Source organism: Fundulus heteroclitus, chromosome 17 (genome assembly GCF_011125445.2).
Source record: "Fundulus heteroclitus isolate FHET01 chromosome 17, MU-UCD_Fhet_4.1, whole genome shotgun sequence".
In the NCBI taxonomy this organism is placed as follows: Eukaryota; Metazoa; Chordata; class Actinopteri; order Cyprinodontiformes; family Fundulidae; genus Fundulus; species Fundulus heteroclitus.
In genome coordinates, this window is record NC_046377.1 from 9,326,929 (window position 1) to 9,339,020 (window position 12,092).

Genomic DNA, 12,092 nt, shown 5'->3' on the forward strand with positions numbered 1-12,092 from the left:
TGTTTTCAGTTGTATGGTGGAGGATCTGTGATGCTCTGGGCATGTCTGTCTTCTAAAAGTCAAGGAAATCTGGTTGGAAGTGCCAGGAAGTATGAAACAAAAATATTGTGGTTCCTGCCAGAAACTGAAGACTGGTCATTATTTGGGTCTATCAACAGGATGAGCAAGCCTGGAGAAATCTCATCAAAGGATGGACTTTTTTTTTTTAGGCACTCTTTAGTGTGTTGTTATGCCCAGTTTTTGTTTTGGAAAGTGTCCCGTTTCATCTCCGCCGTCCGAGCTCTTTGTCCGATAACATCAGTCACCCAAAAAAACTAATTTTTTATAAGAAAATCAAAAGAATATTTATTTTAGTTTTTCTTTTTCACCCCCAGCTTTCTGCTCTCCCATTGCTTTCTGTGGCTTTTATGATTTCCAGATTTCGTAGGTTGTTTGTCATTTGGCAGCTGCGGTGCTTTTCTTGTAAGGCTGGATTGTTTGGACGTAATCCTGCCAGACTAAAGTAATTTAATCAATGTTTTACCTCTTACAAAGTATAGACCCTTGCTGCTTATTTCTCTTTTTTTTTTTTAAACCATTGGGGCTTTGGTACACTCATTAAAACCTAAAAGTGCTCTCACACATTAACTTTGCACCAGCAGCTATAAAATGTCTAAAAAGCATTTGTCAGTGTCACTGGCCATAATTTCCTCCTTGTCCCCATAACGCTCAGGTAAACTCACTTACGTTAAGTTTATTTTTACCCTATTATAAAAAAAGTTGCCTTCACCCTCTAAAATCAAGGCAGTATTTCTCTCGTATGACAAGTGTGAGCCAGATGTTTGGCTTTCTGCGCTCAGTTTTGATTTCGAGCCCTCACACAGACACAAATACACAGAATCAAACGGCATTCACCGACCGTCTCAGTTTGGAGTCTGATTCTTGGAGCTAGCCTGACGTGAAAGTCGGCCAAAGTGGTTGTAGTGAGTGACAAGGCGTGCAGGCTATAAAGGGGTTAGTTTTTCCTCCTCACTGCTTGGGCTTTGGAACAAAGGGAGTTTTATATCGTTGGCTGAGGAGTAGTAACAGATTTGGCCTCAGAAGAACCGTAGAGCACTTTGTGATTTTTATTAAAAAGATTGCAAAGCTGGATGGCGCTGTCTATATATTTGTGCACTTATCCTAACCATAATCAGTTTGAAATTAATAAAATATCATGAAATGTTAAAATTTACTTTTAGTGTGGAAAAAACAACACCGCCCATTTCCTCATGTCTGGGTACGAAGGATAACAAGAGACGACGGTCCTTGTTGCCCATTTTCAGTCCTGTTGATATTTTAAGCGACTTTTCAGATCCCGCAAGCGACTTTCATTCTAAAAGCGACTAGCAGCAAATCTATCGACTGTTTCTGTGTTAATGGGGACTTTACATGATCGCACAGAGAGCTGCTGAGCCTGTTCCTACTTCCCTCAGCGCTGTCTTACAGGCACACGGCGCCATCCTTTGCCTGAATCCACAAAACATCTGCTCTCTTTTCCTCCAACTGCCTCTGATGCGGCTTTCAGGACATGTATTAAAATTCATAATTTATTTCATAAAAGTCATTTGTAGTTTCAAATACATTTAATCACTGATTTTAATCACCTTTTTTTTTTTTTGTCTTGGCAAAACAGCCTGGGTCATAAATGTATGAATAAATGTGCAAATTAGACAATGACGTAATCTAATACATGTGATACAAAACGTTTGCCAGCCTTTTATTTACACCAAGGCACAAAAACAAGATCAACCTTCTTTCAGCTGCTAATGGTAAATGAGTCAACTTGAAGCTTGATGTTTGTGCTCTTCAAAGTGGTCTGGTTTGTCGGTCCAACTAGTTACCATCTCATCACATTCAACTACTAGTTTTCTGTCTGAGAGAACAGCACAAACCAGTTCAAGCATGATGGGAGTATTTGTAAATGGTTCAGAACACCAATCAGGTTGGACCCAAAAGACTCAGTCATCTGTTAGAAGGATAAAGATAAAGAGGGATGTTATTTCTCAACATCACTTGGAAGCCAACCATCGACAACCAACCAATTTCCTAGGACCCGAGTGGGCCAACGTTATAAAGTCGATGCTGATAGACTCTCACTAAAAACAGCTGTTAAAGCGACTTTTGATTTACTTTCACTTTTCAAAGTAAATTTTTATTTTATTTTTTTTACATATTTTACGTTTAGCCCTTAAGGTTTGTTTTAAGTAGAATTGTGCAGAAAGTGTTACATTAGAGCTGGAATAAGGTTTAAAATGTTTTCCATGGTCTCGTTTTTTAAGGACTTGGAAGAGCGTTTGCGAAACACACAAAAATACTCTGGAGACAGAAGCTCTCATTCTGTCGAGGACCACTTCTTTCCTTCCTGACTGGATAACCCGATTTGATTTTTAGGAAGTGCGGTTGAATACAGGAACCTCAATTTCAGCACATTGTTTTGTAGGAGCAGCTTCTTCCTGTATTCATAGGCGGTGTTGTCCACACACTGATTGGATACATCCTGAGAGAACTGTAGAAATAATCAACCGCTGAACGACAACGTTACATTTCTCTAGTGTATCCAGAACAGCATAGAGAGGGGGTTTACACGTTTTAGCATAAACATCCCACATAATTTCACATACAAAACGTACGGAAACACCCCCAGTTTAAAGTGCGGGTGTGTTTTGATTTGCGTCACCACCTGGTTTAGAAACTGTCCTGATGATCACCACACCTTTCCTCTGAAGTGATTAATGTGACTGTTTCTTCCCATTGTTAAGTAAATCATTTAAAAACCACTGGTATTTCTGTTTCCCTCCATCTGCAAGTGTTTGTGTAAGGTTGGGCATGGGGTAGGAGGGGCTAGCTAGCATCAAACAAGTGGCTGGGATGGAACAACTGAACCATAAACTCTGGTTTCATAACAGGTTCAGTTTTTAAAATGTAATTTGAGTTGTTTTGTTCTTTTCTTGGAGGGATTTTACTGCAAAGAGTTTTTAAGAAACAAGAATTCTTTTCAAATCTGTATGAAATATCCACAATAAATTGAATCATTACAGGGACAAAATTAGATATACACATTCAGCTACATACTGCATCTACACCCCCAGTAATGTTTACTGCAGGGTCCTTCCACAAGCTACAGAGAAACACACTGACTTTGTAAACTGCGTCGGCATCTCTTTGTAGCAAAACAGCCAACCAAGGCAATCACTGCAAAAACGGATCTAAAAATAAGTAAAATGTTCTTAAAATTTGTGTATTTGTCCTAGATTTGAGCAGGTAAATAAGATTATCTGCCAATGGAATGAGTATTTTGACCCCTAATATAAGATAATTAGATATACTGCACTTGAAATAAGATGATGGAGATGAATTGTTCCTATTTTAAGTGCAAAAATCTTATTCTATTGGCAGATGATCTTATTTACCTGCTCAAATCAAGGACAAAGTACACAAATTTTAAGAACATTTTACTTATTTTTAGTTCCGTTTTTGCAGTGAAGGCAAGTTTATTTATATAGCACTTTTCAGTAACAAGACGATTCAAACCCAGCATCATGCTGCCATCACCAAGCTTGACAATTGATGCAATAGCCGTGTTCCCATCGTTTTTATGAGCATTTTGAAATATTGCATTGGGAAAGGTTGATGGAAAGGGCAAAATTTTAAATAACTTCCTCAAATAAACAAAAAAGCTTTTACGCTCACTTGAGTCCTCCCAGATATTCCCATAATGACGCATTTCTTTCTCAACATTTCTGGGCTACATGTAACATCACCGATACTAGCCGACATGACAGAACAATTACAACTTTTCTGATAGCAACACATTCTTTTTTTTCTAAATGTGTCTGGTCCATGCTAGTTTACAACCTCTGCAGCTAATTACAGCTATGAGTGACCTCAACTTCTCATAAAACTACATTTTGCATAGCCTGGTTAAGTCGCACCAAACCAGCAGATGGAAATTTGCCTAAACATTTTAAAATTTGCTCAAAATCCGTGTGACAATTGGATGGAAACATGGCTAACGAGTCCATACACGTGCAGAAATTCCACTGTACTCTGATTTCAGGGGGTTACTGATTTCTCGAGTGAACAAGTCAACAGCAAAATGTGATAAGCAAACTCTCAGAACGACTTCTCAGATTCCCTGAAATAATGTAACCACAGCTAGACCTTTCTCCATCCCCTGATATCCTGTGCATATAAACACTGTATTTCGGTTTATTTTTGCTTAACACCTGCGCGTGTTCAAAAGAAGAAAAAAAAAGAACAGAAGTTACTTGAGCAGCAGAACAGGAACATCGACAATCATGGCAAGCAGCAGTGGGAAATTTAAGAGATCGGCAAAGAGACACTGCTTGGAGTGAGGACTTGGCGAATTTGATGAATTTCATGAAAACGCACAGCGTCCTCCAATTCCTCGCCTGCAGGAAACGTGGGAATGCAGATATTCTTCAAAAAGTTATGTCCTTTGGTTAAAAAGCCTTAAGGTAACTCCTCCAAACTTTTTGAAATTGTTTTCAAACTGGTTCGTCTTTGTCCCATCTGGTCTTAAACCCTTCCTACGAGAGGCATTTGGTATCCTCTCCGTCCATGGATGTAAACCTTTCTTCACTGTGGTCATTTTCACCAGTTTTGCTGCGTTACCCAGTGCACTGCAGGCTTGAGCGTTTGTGCGCTCTGGGTTGTTCTTAAACATCCAAAGACATTTTACTATTATCTGAGAGTGACAGTTAGGTTGAATCTTGGCCAGAATTGGGTGCGAGCCCAAATACATCAATGACACTGGTTTTAGAATGGACTAATCAGGATTGTCTTCCCCAAAGTTGACTTAAACTCCATGGAAGCTCTAGTTACCATTAATTGGTTTGTTCCACAAAACCAAGGAGCGCTACCATTTTTTTTTATTTTATTTTTTTTCAAATGTCCAGCAAGAAATATGTTGAAAGCCTTTTAATAGCTAAAAAAAATAGCACGTGGTTTCTCTGCAACATGCTAAGGGACCTTTCACCAAATGTTAGCGGCGCTGCATGTTCATATTTGAACATGGTGTAATTCTGAACATGAAAGGATTGGAAACGAATCCAGAATACATTTATACTTGTGCTCTCAGTTCTTGTCTTAGAAATGTCAGGTTTTGTCTCCAGGTTCCCTGCACCGTCTGGGGAAAAAAAAAAAAAACAGTTTTTCGTTATCTAAAAGAAGAACATTTCTGATAAATAAAATTACATTGGTTGACATTTAGATCATCCGTGCTACCACAACACTTTAGCTTTGGTCAAACTCTTTCTCAAAACAGATTTGTTTTTCTTTAAAGCTCTCTTTTTAATTACCAAATTTGATGCAAAAACAGAAAAAGGAAAATTGTAGTGTTTCTATTGGATAGGTGGTTCCTAAACTTCAGGTTTAGATTCCAAGCAATTTTCTAATTTTACACTTTATTTTAATGTTCTAATTTTTAAACAAAATAATGGTATCCAAGATGTCAAACTGTAACATCTAAAAAAAAAAAAAAAAAAAAACATTTTTAAAAGACAACCTGGTACAGATTGTGCAAATCAAAGTAATTTAGATTTTAAAATGTAGCTGATTGTAGGTTATACACCTTATTTCAAGCAGCACAACTTTCTGTCGTGATGTTAACCTCACCCCATAAGATTTTTAGGATTCATCCAACTCTCATCATAAAATATAGTTCAATTAAAAAGTGGTTCTACTTTCTGATCTTTCATTCTTGAGTGACTTATATTTTACTTTTCTATTATTATTCTTTTGTTGCAAATAAATAGACTCTGTTTGACAGCCGATCTCTGTTCTGGACGTCTCTGCTCTTGCGAGCATGCGTTGCAGTCTAGGAACAGTGTGAAAATCTATAAATAAGTTGGTGAGTCAGGGCGCCCTGCGGTGCAGAAGCCACCGTTGGTGAGCGACTGAAAGTTGCTCTTGCCTGACCTAATTTTCAACACGGATGCTGATGGGCACATGGATGTTTGTCTGTTCGCACTTTTACACGGGATGTTTGGGAATCGGCCTCCAGCGCGTGAACTTGTGTAACATCATCAGCGTTGGAGGATTCATTTAGTTGTTCTGACTCAAGCAAAAGAAAACTTGGGGATAGAGGAGACTGGCTCACTAATTAAATGGGCTGTGAAATATTGTCAGTTTCTACATTGCAACTTTAAAACAAATTATTTAGGCCCAATAAAAAGGGCGGCTCATACTAAACGGTTTAAATGGGGCTTAGCTTTTGTCTTACAAAACTGCAAACTGGCCCAGGAATACAGTGATAATCTGGATAGACTGAACTGAAAGCTTATACAGTGGAAAAGTAGAACTTTTTCATATTTTTGTCAATTTTTGCAAATGTTTCTTTTGGACCGCAGATCTTGCTCAGTCGGATTGGTTTGCAGAGCATATTTAATTGTTTTGTTTTTTTAATCTTCCCTCAGATTTTCACAGGATTTCTTTGCAGCATTGAAATACATTTTTTATTTTTATAATTTTCCTGGTGTAGATACACTTTGAAAAAAACTAACATTATTGCTTCATTCCGACAAGCTTTACAATATTTAACAAAAAAGAAAGGGCTAATAATGCTTAATTATTGAGTCCGTTTTTAACATTAATTTATATAAATTTGACATGACCAAGTCATTCTGAATATTTTGTTTTTAACATTTAATCATCAGTATTTTTGAATTGCTTGGAAAAACAGTAATTCAAACTCCTAAAGTTTCTTACCACCCGTTTCTTCTTGACAACTTTAGGAACCAGTTTAACTAGAATTCAAACTTGCTCTAAAATGTGGAAAAAAAAAAACATTACCTTCTACATCTACCTTCTATTATTGGGATTTTACAAACAAAATAAATGTGATCCTGATGCCACAAAAGCCCCATACAACACTGAATATTGGAAGCCAATTTTGGCATTGTTTAATTAGTTTTTGTATTTAACAGATAATGACCTGACTTTAATTCAAGCAGGTTTAATGTTGATACAGATTTCTGGTTGGAATGTGTCCAAAAGTGAGAAAAAAAATGTAAATAAGAGATTTCCAAGGCAACGTAACCTCCATTATGTTTTTAACGCTCAAACTTCTGTGGTAATGATGGGTTCTCTCCAAAGGTCTTCCTCCCTCATTGCACCTTTTAACACCTGATGTAAACCTCTAAAACACCAATCAAACCTTTTTTTTGTAGTTTCTCCACTGGTGCCAAGTGGGTTTATTAAATGCAAAAGAGGCAGCATTTGTGTTCTGACAATACCCGGCATGTGTTCACACCAGAGTAGGCCACTCAGGCGTAGTGCTGTGAAGTGTTTGCATCCGGGTGGTAGGGCAGCGCAGGAAGGAAACGGTTCATCATCCCCACATTAGAGACTTTCCCCAGAAACTTTGAACTCCCATTCACCCTGAAATCTGCATTCATTTCGGTAGATCAGTGCCACGATAATATAAATGAATGTTGTTCTCTTGAGTTTTATTTTATCAGAAAAGCAACAAAAACAAAAAAAAGTTTAACAAATTTTCCCCTGTCCTCGTCTAGGTCTACAGGCAGGATTGCGAGACATTCGGAATGGTGGTCAAAATGCTGGTGGCGAAGGATCCCAGCCTGGAGAAACAGCTGCAAGTCCCCCTCAGAGAGAATCTCGGGGAGATACGCGAGCGCTGCCTGGAGGACCTCAAACACTTCATCAAAGAGCTGGACGAGGAGGTCCGGCTGCCAGATTCCACCGTCTGTGACTCCGCCACCGCTGCCGTGGCCCAGAAACTCTTAAAGACCGCAGTGAACCACAGCTCGTCTTTCTGATTCGTCCTGTCCAAATCCGCTCCAGTCGGGACCAGATTGGGGTTTTTTGGACTGAACGGCAGAAATTTAGGATTGCTGGACTGACTAAACATACTGTAGGCCACAGCGACCTAAGGAACTCACCACAGGAGTGAACAGTGTTATTTTTGAATGGATTTCCTTCAGGTTTTCTATGGAAAATGTAAAAAAAAAATATTCTAACGGTTGTTTGTTTTGCTTAAATGTAAAAAAAAAAAAAAAAATATTTAAAAATGACAAGTCTCCATGGCTCCCATGATGTTTTCAATCACACATCTCACATTTTGTAAGTTTTTGTTTTCTGCTATGTGAATTGAATTTTGAATTCATTCAGACGTGTGTGTGTGTGTGTGTGTGTGTGTATGAGTTGGTGCTACAAATGGAAAAACCTAAAACGTCATAAATTTGTACTGTATAGAAATATTTGAATTTGACCCTTTTTTTTTCGTCTTCTCGTTCTGCTTCTTCTAAATTTCAAATCTGTCATCCGTTTCTGGGAAGAAGGGGGAAAAAAAACAGCTTGAATCTTTTTCATCTTTATAGAAATCACCTATAAATTACATAATATACAAGGACGCAGATCCTTCCACAAGTAGATGTACAAGATTTTTTTTTATAGAATAGGACTTGGTGACCTCAGATTGCCACAGTTGGCTTTTTTTTTTTTTTTATGTTTTAATCATTGCTCTGACTAGATATGGGTGAGTTTGTGCTCTAGTAGCTACTTTGTGCCTTGCAGGAATTTCATGTTCTTAGGTCTTTCCCATTTTGAAGTGTGTCTAATAGAAAAAAAGCCTATGTGATATTTATACCTCAGGGAAACAAAGTTATGGAATACTAACTGAAAGTTCCTAGACATGTTGATTTGCCTAAAGTAAATATTAGAAAAAAAAATGTTTTGGTTATACTTGGTTTCATAAAAATCCTCGTCTTTTCTTCTTTTAGCTTTTATCTTGCTCTTAAGTATGGGCATGCAACTAACTCCCTGTAAGTATTTTGTGAATTATGAACATCAAGGGACATCTGCCTGAGTGATTTGGCATGTTCTCTCTCTTTCATTTTGAGGAACTCCTAAAATAAATACGTCTGTCACATTATGTATACACCAGGGATTAGACTTTGGACTGTCTTTACCTTGCACAAACTCCATGTTCTCTTGTCTTTCCAATATTGGAAGAACGACTAAGATTTTTTTTTTATTCTCGTATTTATACCTCACTGAAACAAAGTCATGAAAACAATAAATGGAATGAAAAAAAACAGAACTTAGAACTATTCAACTCCCCAAAGGAAGTATTTTGTTGAGAATTACAGCTGTTAGTGGCTTTGGATTAGTCTCAAAGTTCACCACATCTGGCCTTTTGCTCATCAAGAAAAACTGCTGCAGCTCCTGTACGTTGGATGCTTTTCCCTTGTGAACACCATATTTCGAGTCTAACCACAGATTCTCTATTGGATTGAGCTCTGGACTTTGACTAGACCATTCCAGCACGTTTAAAGGTCTCCCCTTAAATCACCTGTGTTGGTTTAGCAGTATTCTTCGGGTCATTGTCCTGCTGGAAGATCAACCTCGGTTCCAATCTCAAGTAACAGGAAGACTGATGTAGGTTTTGCTCAATATTACTGCATTTGGTGGCTTACAAAAATATTTATACCCCTTGAACTTTTCCACATTTGTCACATTACAACCACCAACATAAATATATTTTGTAGGAATCTTATGTGAAACGCCAACACAGTGGTATACAATTATATAATTTTCTCACCACTTCTCTTGATTTATTTATTCATTTTATACCAATAAAAAAATGTAAGTGTTCAGCCACTTTTTCTTGAGTTCTACCTTCAGAAGTCGCTGTGATGGCCTCAGAGGTTGGTTAGGAGAATATCAGGGAGCAAACGGCATCATGCAGTCCAGGGAACACACCAGGCTGGTCGGGGGGAGTCGTGGCGAGGTTTTAAACAGGCTTAGGCTATAAAAAAAAAATTTCCCAAGCTTTGAGCATCTCACGAAGCACTGCTCAATCGATCATCCTGAAATGAAGAGAGTACGGCACAACTTAACTTACAGGCCGAACAAGAGGGACCGAGGTGACTCTGGAGCAACCAGAGAGATCCACAGCTCAGGTGGGGGAATCTGTCCACACAGGACAACTATTTGTTGGGCACTGCACAAATGTGGTCTTCATGGAAGAGTAGCAAGGAGAAAGTTATTGTTAAAAGAAAACCTAAAGAAGTATTGTTTGCCAGACGCCATGTTGGGGACACAGCGAACACGTGGAAGAAGATGCTTTGGTCAGACAAGACCAAAATGTAACTTTTTGGCCAAAATGCAAAACGCCATGTGTGGCGGAGAACTAACACTGCACATCACTCTGGACACATCATCTCCATTGTTAGATATGGTGGTGGCAGCATCATGCTCTGGGGGTTCGCCTTCCAGCACGAAGGGCTATAATGGAATCGTTTGAAACAAAAGTACTCATGTGTTCGCACAGCTCAGTCAAATTCCAACCTAAACCCAATCGAAAATGTGTGGCAAGATCTAAAAACTGCTCTTCACAAACGCTCTCCATCTAATCCGACTGAGCTTGAGCTGTTTTGGAAAGACGAATGAGCGAAAAGTTCAGTCACTAGATGTGCAAAGCTGGTAGAGACGTACAATAAAAGCCTCGCAGCTGTAATTGCAGCAAATTATGGTTCCACAAAGTATTGCCTCAGGGGGGCTAAATACTTTTTGCACAATGCCCTTTTCAGCTTTTTATTTGTAAAGAAAAAACCTTGTGTATAATTTTATTTCTACCTCACAAATGTAAACCACTTTGTGTTTGTCTTTCACATAAGATTCCAATAAAATATATTAATGTTTGTGGTTGTAATGTGACATAATGTGTGGAAATGTTAAAGGGGTGTGAATACTTTTGTGAGGAACAGTATAATCCCTGTAGCCATCTTTCCTTTGACTCAGACCAGTTTCTCAGTCTGGGGATGGTTTTAGCGGTTTCTCTAGTGGCCAAAAAGTTCAGTTTTGCTCCCACCTGACTATAGCACTTTGTCCCATACATTTGGGGAACTCAAAATGTGCCTTCTTATTTCAACATTTAGTAATGTCTTATTTTTCCCAGACACTCTTCCATAAAGCCCAGCTCTATTGAGACTACGGCTTATTGTGCTCCTACGGACACATCCTCCAGTCTCTGCTGTGAATCTCTGCAGCTCCTCCAGGGTTACTTTTGGTCTCTGTGCTGTCCCTCTGCCACAAGGCAAATTTTATTCTTCATTCTTTCTTTTTTTCTCATTCCACTTCACCAACTTGGACTATTTTGTGCAGATCCATCACACAAAAAAGGAGATTCAAAAACATTTAAATTACAGATGTGAATGTAACAAATTGGACAAAATGTTAAGAGGGGTGAATTTTTTTTTTGCAAGGTATCATAGATGTCTTTTTGTACCAACACAACTTATTCAAAAGGCTAAATTACCTCCCAAGCCCTGCTTAAGAAGCATTCAAATGTTTTAGGTGGGTTGAGTTTAGACAGCATCTAAAACAGGCAGAGCTTTTAAAGAGTTTTAAAGAAATTGTAAGCTGTGCCAATTAAAACCAATTGTGATAGCATGAAAACCCTCGTACCGCTTTGTAACCGCTTCTAAATTATTATCCTGACTGAAGAAGTGAGCAAATTCTAGTGAGTAGCTATTGTATTTTCTTTGTGCCATTTTCTGATATGAGGTTCAGCACTCTTGTCTTGTTTAAAAATCGTTTAAAAAAAATTAAGATGAATGGAATATTCTCTCAAGGTTTGGGGAAAGCTCTTTTTGTGTTGTAATTTGGTCAAATCATGCCATATAAACAGTATTTTGTATAAATATATAAACATTCAATTGAAGAGAATGTAATATTTCTCTTTTTTCAATTTTTTTCTAATTGTAAAAACTAAAAATTGGAATATGGGATTTTGCAGCCCCTCTTTAACCCTAGCCTGATCCAGGAGAAGGTTCCATGTTTTGGAAGACCTCCTGCCTTGTTCTGGTACCAAATACTCACCTATCAGTTATCAACAACTATAGAGCTGTTGCCCTGACATCCCACATCAAGAAGGTCCTTAAAGCGACTCCTGTTAGCCTTCCTGAGTAAGCAAGCAGCAATGGGACCTGATGGACAAGAAGCTGAGAACATGGAGTTGGTGGACCTCTTTATGGCAGGGTTTGGAAAAACTCATCTCATCTTGAATGTAAATAAAACAAAGGAGA

The 12,092-nt window shown here is 38.2% G+C and overlaps 1 protein-coding gene across 8 annotated transcripts in view; it reads left to right on the forward strand.

The window, feature by feature from the left end:
- The window catches only part of pphln1 (periphilin 1), a 24,113-nt gene extending 15,165 nt beyond the window's left edge, over positions 1–8,948 (forward strand). For all 8 annotated transcript variants that reach the window (XM_012853360.3, XM_012853363.3, XM_012853364.3 and 5 more), the window contains one exon: positions 7,557–8,948. In XM_012853360.3, the coding sequence (XP_012708814.2) occupies positions 7,557–7,820 (264 nt within the window). In that variant the 3' untranslated portion in view covers positions 7,821–8,948. The remainder of the gene's footprint in view (positions 1–7,556) is intronic.
- The last annotated feature ends 3,144 nt before the right edge of the window (positions 8,949–12,092 follow it).